A 7369-nucleotide genomic window follows, 5' to 3' on the forward strand; every position below is an offset into this window, starting at 1 on the left:
CGCACCGACCGCCGCCCCCCGCACCGACCGCCGTCCCCCCGCACCGACCGCCGTCCCCCGCACCGACCGCCGTCCCCCGCACCGACCGCCGTCCCCCGCACCGACCGCCGCCCCCCCGCACTGACCGCCGTCCCCCGCACTGACCGCCGTCCCCCGCACTGACCGTCGTCCCCCGCACTGACCGCCGTCCCCCCGCAGGTGCACAGCAAGGACAAGAAGTACGTGTGCAAGCTGTGCAGCCGCGTGTTCATGTCGGCCGCCAGCGTGGGCATCAAGCATGGCTCGCGGCGCCACGGCGTGTGTGCCGACTGCGCGGGTGGCGGCGGGGCCGGGCCCCTGGATGGCGGTGGCGCCGAGGGCTCCCCTGAGCTGTTCGCGGGCGACGGGCCGTACCTGGAGGACCCCGAGGACCCGCGCGGTGAGGGCGAGGAGGAGCTGGGTGAGGACGAGGACGACGTGGGCCTGGCCCCGGAGGACGCGCTACTGGGGGACGACAAGGAGGACGAGGACTCGCCGCGGGGGCCTCGCAGCCCTGCCCGGGGCACCGACAAGGACTTCACCTGGATCTCCTAGGCTGGGCCGGGCACTGGGCCGCGGCCGCCCCCGCCTGTGTGCGCCCCGGGCCCCCTTCACCTGCTCTCCTCCACCCCTCGAGGACCCCCGGGGCTCAGAGGCGGGCGATGCCCCAGCGAGTGGGGCTGGGGATGCGCGCGGGGCGGGTCTGAGCCCAGGGAGAGCCCTTGTCACCTCCCGCAGCAGGGGCGCGGGGCGGGCATCAGGGGAGCCCAGGACGCACCGGTCTGGCGTTGGACGCTCCGTGGCCTGTGTCCCGGAAAGGGCCAGCGCTGGCTGGGGTCCCAAGTGTGGCCCCGAGGCCCGGGTCCGGGAGCTGTTAGGAGAGTTCTCCTGACGCTGGGCCCCGCCCAGGGCCGGTCCCCCCACCTCCGCTCCCCCTTCTCAGCAGTGGGGTCACGGCTGGCGGCTGCCGCTGCCCCCCGCCCTCGAGGGTTGTGCCGTCCGGTGGCGGCCTGTGCGATCCAGGTCTGGCGCCCAGCAGGCCCCGCGGCCCTCCCGCCTCTGGGCCTTGGTGCTCAACACACAGCAGCTGCCGACCTCGGCCCAGGGCGCCCAGGTGCTATCCCCCCACCGAGGCAGCTGGGCGGGGGGCCCAGGTGCTCCCACCGTAGGGGCCTCCTCCTTCTTTGTGTGCACTTCTCTGGGCTGGCTCGCCCCTCCGCCCCACCCGTCCCGCCGCACCCAGGCCACTCCTGCTGACCGTTCCGGGCGGCTTGCCTTCGTTGCTGCTGACACCGGATGGTGTCCCCGACGCCAGTGCCGCTCACGCCGCCTGCGGGGGCCGCCCCCTCCCCAGGTGCTCCGGGCCCCGGTTCCGTGAGTAGCTAAGGAAACTGAGGCTGGCACGTAACATGGTTCTGTTCGGTGTTATCTTTCTCGCTCGACGACACTCGCAGACGTGTCTTTCCTTTGGTTCCTTCCCAAGCCCCCTCGACGTTTTTTCAACACGCCTACGACCCCTTCTCTCTCTTTTTTCTGAGAAGCCGGGGCCCCGCCGTGTGCTGTGAGGACACTGTGGGCCCAACCCCGGCCTGTCTCCCTTTCAGGCTCGTGACACATACATTCCATCCCCTCCACCCGCCTCGCTTGGGAGCCCCTGCGGGACACTGTGCCAGGGCCCCTTGGGTGCTGAGCTAGAGCCGAAGGAGACACTGGCTTGATTTTCTCTCTCCCCACAGCCTGCAAGCCGAATGGCTTTACTGCATTTCTCCCGGGTCCCATCTACTCTTCCTAGGTGGAGAAGGGCAAATCCCACAGAACCCTCCTTAGTAAGTGGCTGGCTGCACGGACACGGACGGGCGCTGTCCTTGAAGCCCTGCCCGGGGAGGAGTCGCAGCTTCATTTGTTGTTTTGCTCTGTTTTAAGCGTAGCCACCTTTCTCTCAGTCAGAAGAGGGCCAGCCGCCCTCCCATCCTCAGCTGGGACGCTGCGAACTCCTCAACGCCGGCATCCTTGGGGAAGGGCCGGGCCGGGGCGCAGGAGCCCGGGGCGGGTTGGGGTGCCTCCGGGGCCGGCGCCCCGGTCTGCCTTTCACAGTGGGGCCCAGCTGAGCCCCTCGGTGGGGCTCCCCACTGTGTACCTTTCCCCCACTCTCTAACCCCTTTTATAAACAGACTGACTTTCTTATCAAATGCATTTGGAAACCAGACCTTTGCTACCAAGCGTCTCTGGGTTTTGTATGGGGCCACCTGCGCCCCGGGCCACCTTTGCGCCACACTCAGGACCTGCTCGCTCCCGCTCTGGACCGTCCTGGCTGACTTTTAACGGGGCCCTCAGTGCCACAAGGGCATTTTCTTCCTCAAAACAATACCCTGGAAAACCGAGGGTCCCACCTCCCGTCCCCGAGCCCCGTGTGTTCACTATTCTCGTGTGCGGTCAACTTGAGAGCTGGATTTCAGAGAGGCAGGCGAACACATCGCCTCCAGAGGCGTGGAGGGGAAGACGTGTAACGAAGGTTTCTTTTTTAACGTGATTTTTTTTTTTTTCAAATCACTGTTTAAACTAATAAATATTTTTTTATGAAGAGGAAAAGCGTGTAGATCACATCTCACATTTTGTACCTTTCCGTCTGTGTGCGTCTGTGTTTGGTGTCTGCAACGCCGATGTGGGACGCGGTCCATCGGGCGGCAAGGTCTTTGGGGGTGGGGGAGGGGCGGGGGGAAACCAAGATTTTGTATCAAGCTCTGGATCCTGACCGGGTTGTATGCTTGAGCTCTGGGTTTGGAAACAGTCACAACACTGCCAGGACTGGATAGGGACCTCAACTGAAAGGACACAGCTACTGCTTCCAACTTTGCACATCTTCCTTTTTAAAAAAGAGAACTCTGAAAAAATGCAAAAACTGGAACTTTTTGCAATATTATATGAAAGATAATCTTATTTTCGCTCATTCTGTGACATGTGCAACTCTTAAGAAAGCCATACTCAATGGTGTTTTTATTTTTTAGATCCTATATTGTGTTTTGTATGTGGCCCTTTTTAGAACTACTTGTAGTGAGGGCGCTGTGTGTGTGCTTTTCTTAAATATTTATTTTTTCAACATGCTTTCAACCTGTCAACACAAACAAAACAGACAGAAAAAGGGCAGTGTTTGAAGATTGTTGACTTTTTCTGGGGATAATCTATATTATATCGACTTTATATGAATTATTATAAACCTGTGTTTGTACTGGAGATGTGTTTCATATTTGGGGGAGTCTTTTGTAATTGGTCAGTGGGACATCACGGCCGTCCCCTGCTTCCCCGGAGCCGTCGACGGCCAACAGCACCTCCTCCCTAGTGGTCTTGAGAGTTCTTGTCTGCCGGGCGCACTCCGGGCCCGCCTGTGGGTCTTCTTTCTGTGACGGGATTAGTTAGACTTTCTTGCAAAGCGATCACTTTCAATAAACTGGGAAATTGCTGCTTGAGCAGATGCCTCGTGTGTGTTTCAGACAGCGTCCCCTCCTCCGGCCTCACCCTGGGTAGAGGGGGCCAGAGAGTAACCCCACCCCCAGCCCTTTGTGGCCTGGTTGCTGGCCTCCCGTCTGCCCACTGCCATCCCTGCCCATGGCGGGGTCCCGGCTCCGTGTCCGTCCCCCCAGGAGGCAGACACAGCTTTTGGAAAAATCCCGAATCTTTAATGTTACTCCTCGCCTGGTTCAGCCCAGACGTGAGACACCTGAGCTTGGCAAACACGGTACAAACGTCCACCCGGGCCCTCAAACAGTCAGGTTAAGTGCGGGCAGGGGCGCCCCCTCCCCGACACCCCTCAAAGTGCATCGAGGACGGCCCCGTGTGGCCCCAAAGCGGGGCCCGTCACACCCCTGACAAGTCCAGGGCCGACAGGTGGGGGGCGGCCACCCCTGGGGACCCCAGGCCAAGGGGACAGCTGTGAGGTTTGGCTTTAGTGCAAAAGGCCAAGAGGCTGGTTTCTTCAGAGGCACTTTGAGTGGTGGGGACCACCCCACACCGGTTAAAAAGACCCTGCAGCTAGGAGAGGCCCCGGCGGGCGGGGCTCAGTCCAGGAAGCGTTGGCAGGCCTTCTTCCAGCGGCAGGCCGTGCACCACAGGTCCCGGTGGTCCATGCCATACACTTTCCGGCACTTCTTGGCGTCACCTCGGGGCTTCCTGGGGGGACACACGGGGGGCATGGGGTGCTGTCGGGCCGGGAGCCTCCCTGCCCGGTGCCTTTCCCGGCCCCTTTACACACACACGCACCTCGGGTTGGCACCGGGCTTGGTGGGCAGGGCTGGCGCGCAGGCCCTGACCGGGATGGGCTGTGGCTCCGGGTGGACGGGTGCCAGGCAGCCCTGAGAGGAGACACCGCTGTAACCTCGCGCCCCTCCAGAGCCACCCGAGGCCTCACCCACCTGGTAAGCGGGGTCACTGGGGCACACCTGGGGGGCGGGCAGGGAGCTCAGCACCGGGGGCGGGGGCAGGGCGGGCGGGCGCAGCAGGCTGGGCAGGGCCGGGGGCTCCAGCGGCTCCAGGTGGGGGAAGGCGGGTGGCACGGAGGCCGTGGGGGACCCCGGGGTCAGGCCAGACAGCCCATCGGTCAGCGAGTCCACACCGACATCCAGCTCCGTGTAGTAGAAGTCCTCCTCGCCGTCGCTCTGCTCTGGCTCTGCCTGCCGCCTGCTGGGGGGCGGGGGGTGGGGTGCGAGCTGACGCAGAGGCCTGCCTGGCGCCCCCCGCCCCTCCCCCACCCCCGGCCCCGCCGCACCCCAGGTGCACCAGACGGATGTGTCTCTGCATCCCTGACGCCGAGCTCAGCACCTTCCCGCAGCGCTTCCACAGACACTGGAACAGCCCCTGCAGCGAGCTCTGGGCGACAGGGGGTGGTCAGCCTCGGCGCCCCCCACGTCCACCCCGCTCCAAGGGCTTCCCTGGCTCACCTTCCTCTTCCTCAGGGCAGGCTCCCCGAACAGGAAGTGGGCTGCCTCAGGGGGCAGCGGGGGCGACGGGGTAGATGGAGAGGACTGGTCACTGGTCGGGCCCCAGCCCCCATCCCCGCTGCTGCCCGGTGGCCGCACCGGGGCCTCCCTCCAGGGCTCCAAGCTGGGCTCTGCGGACACACACCGGCGCCAGCATCAGGACTTTTGGGGGCCACGGCTGTGCTGCAGACGCTGCTGGCTACGAGTCCCTGAGTGCAAAACCTCCGCCGGTTCACCTGTCCACAGGTGAGCCTGGAGGGCAAAGAACCTCTTGGAGGAGGTAGTGGCCCGGAGGAGCTGACCACGGCAGCCCGGGGACAAGGCTCTCCAGCACAGAGAAGGGAAAACAGAAGAGTACGGGGTGGGAAGCCGCCTGGCCAGCCAGCTGGAGAAGGACAGGTCATGGAGGCCTGCAGGCCTGGGGCACTGCAGCTTTGGCCGCAGGGAGGGGCCATGGGGGTCCTGATGTCGCTTTAGGCCTCAGGAGATGCACTTAGAAGATGGTATTCCAGGTAAGCAGCTCTGCTTGCCCCACAGGGGCTGGGCAGCTCGTAGGGTCCTGGAGCGACAGTGGTCCTGAGCCCTGCCGCCGCCACCCCCCACCCCAAGCCAGGCCTCTAAGTCTCACCTGTGCTGAAGGCTACAGCCGGGGCCCCCAGCAGGAGGGGGCTGGTGGACAGGCTTGTGAGGGCTGCGGCAGCCATGACCTCATCCAGCCGGGCTTTTCCTGGGGGGGCTCTGGAGGAGATGGGGATGGGGGGGTTGGGGGGTGGGGGGGTGGGTAGGGCCCAAGAAGTACTCCAGGCCCGTCCCCGTCCCAGCACACGTGCAGGCCTGGGCACGTGTGTGCACCCAGCTCCCTCACTCCAGGAGCCGGGCAGGAGGCCCAGCTCCACCTCCAGCTCGGGTTGCCGAGCTCCAAATCCCCAGGAACCACCGGGAACGGGCCTGGGCTGGGGTCTTTCCAAAGCCCGACTTCTCTGCAGCCTGGGCTTTGTTCCACCGTGGCTCCTTCAGACCCTGCTGCTGGACAGGGGTCTGAGGCCCCGCCGGTGGGGCCAGGCCAGGCCAGGCCGGGCCCAGCCCAGCCCTCCCCCCAATCACACATTAACCAGGGTTGTGCAACAGCAGCTGCGGGCCTAGCGCCAGACCTGGGAGGGCGGGAGCAGCCAGCAGTCGGCAGCAGCCAGGGGAGACTGGGCTCGAAGCACAAGCGGCTCCCTGGGCCCCAGCGGGCAAGGCCAGAGCCCGCCCCCGCCTGCGCAGCCAGCCCAGGGTGTCAGGCACCTGGGAGGCTTTCTCTCTCTGCAGACAGGGCTGGGGAGACAGCCATCGGGGGCCCCGCGATGCCTGGAAAGTCGATTCCACGCGGGCCTCACAGCCTCTTGGGCACAGAGGCTGACAGGCGCCCCCTCCCAGTTCTGCGCTCTGGCCCTCAGGGTTTGGGGAGGAACAAGGCATACTGATACATCGGTCATTTCTGCTTAACTCCTCCAGGGCTGGAGAGCCGAAAGGCAAGGACAGAAACCCAGTTCAGGATGCTGACCTGCCCTCCACCGAGGCCCCCCTCGCAGGGGTGGGGTCTGGAAGGCTTCAGCCAGCGCCCCATCCACCACCCCTGCACACACAGGCGCACGGGTGCACACGCCCCCTCGGCCTGGCACGCGAACCCCGGCTCACCTATGCCCTGGCACCGGGATGTGCGCCGACGGCGTCGGTGGCCCCGCCGCCCCCGCCCCCGGGGCCCCGAGGTCCGCGGCCCGCGGCTCCGGCTCCTGCGGCAGCGCGAACTCCACGGCAGGGCCCTGCGGACGCGGCCGGCTCAGCGCGGGCAGCGGCCGAGTCCCCACCCCCACCGCCACCCTAACCCGATGGTGCCCGCCCCCAAACCGGCTGCGGCCGGTGCAGCCCCGCCCCCGGCCCCGCCCCCGGCCGCCGCGGCGGGAAGCGCTCCGGGCGCCGGCCCAGCCCCGCCGGACCCACGGACACGCGCGGCGACGCGCCGCCCCCGCCCGCCCCGCCCCGGGGCCCAAAGTTCGTGCAGCCCGACGCCATCTTCGCAGCGGGAACTTTGTCGGCGCCCCCAGCCCGGTACCTGCGGCGGCGCGGGCACCGACACGGGCGCGGCCGCGGGGTCCCGGCCGGCGGCGCGGAGTTGGGGGCGCCCGCAGCCCGGGCCGGGCGCCGGGGGGCGCTCGGCCTCCATGGCCGGCCGGGTACCGAGGCTGCAGCGGCGAGGGCGGACGCTCCGGACGCGGCCCCGGGCCGGGCCGGGCCGGGCTGGGCCGGGCTGGCCGGGCCACCGACCCCCGCCCTGGATCGGTCGCCGCCCGCGCCGCGCCGCCCGGCGGCTGCCGGCCGGCCCCGCCCCCCCCTCGCCG

The 7369-nt window shown here is 66.5% G+C and overlaps 2 protein-coding genes across 5 annotated transcripts in view; one reads left to right on the plus strand and one right to left on the minus strand.

Moving 5' to 3' along the window:
- The window catches only part of ZBTB46 (zinc finger and BTB domain containing 46), a 59621-nt gene extending 56942 nt beyond the window's left edge, over window positions 1-2679 (plus strand). The window contains exon 5 of the mRNA XM_024128250.3: window positions 199-2679. Coding sequence (XP_023984018.1) covers window positions 199-573 — 375 coding nt within the window. The 3' untranslated portion in view covers window positions 574-2679. The remainder of the gene's footprint in view (window positions 1-198) is intronic.
- A 985-nt stretch (window positions 2680-3664) lies between these two features.
- Window positions 3665-7209, minus strand: SLC2A4RG (SLC2A4 regulator). Of its 4 annotated transcripts, XM_055090792.1 has the most exons (8): window positions 7084-7209; window positions 6669-6793; window positions 5617-5726; window positions 4950-5119; window positions 4778-4878; window positions 4452-4692; window positions 4273-4364; window positions 3665-4182 (listed from the first exon to the last, which is right to left on the minus strand). In XM_055090792.1, the coding sequence occupies exons 1-8, from the start codon at window positions 7192-7194 to the stop codon at window positions 4071-4073; spliced, it is 1062 nt and encodes a 353-aa protein (XP_054946767.1). In that variant the 5' UTR covers window positions 7195-7209; the 3' UTR covers window positions 3665-4070. The 4 variants fall into 4 exon arrangements, with proteins under 4 accessions (XP_054946767.1, XP_028355649.1, XP_028355651.1 ...); XM_028499848.1 differs by lacking the exons at window positions 6669-6793; window positions 7084-7209 and adding an exon at window positions 6276-6657; XM_028499850.2 differs by lacking the exon at window positions 7084-7209 and having other exon boundaries at window positions 3666-4182; window positions 4452-4689; window positions 6669-6767.
- Window positions 7210-7369: the final 160 nt, after the last annotated feature.

The sequence above is a fragment of the Physeter macrocephalus genome, chromosome 14 (assembly GCF_002837175.3).
Source record: "Physeter macrocephalus isolate SW-GA chromosome 14, ASM283717v5, whole genome shotgun sequence".
NCBI classification, from domain to species: domain Eukaryota; kingdom Metazoa; phylum Chordata; class Mammalia; order Artiodactyla; family Physeteridae; genus Physeter; species Physeter macrocephalus.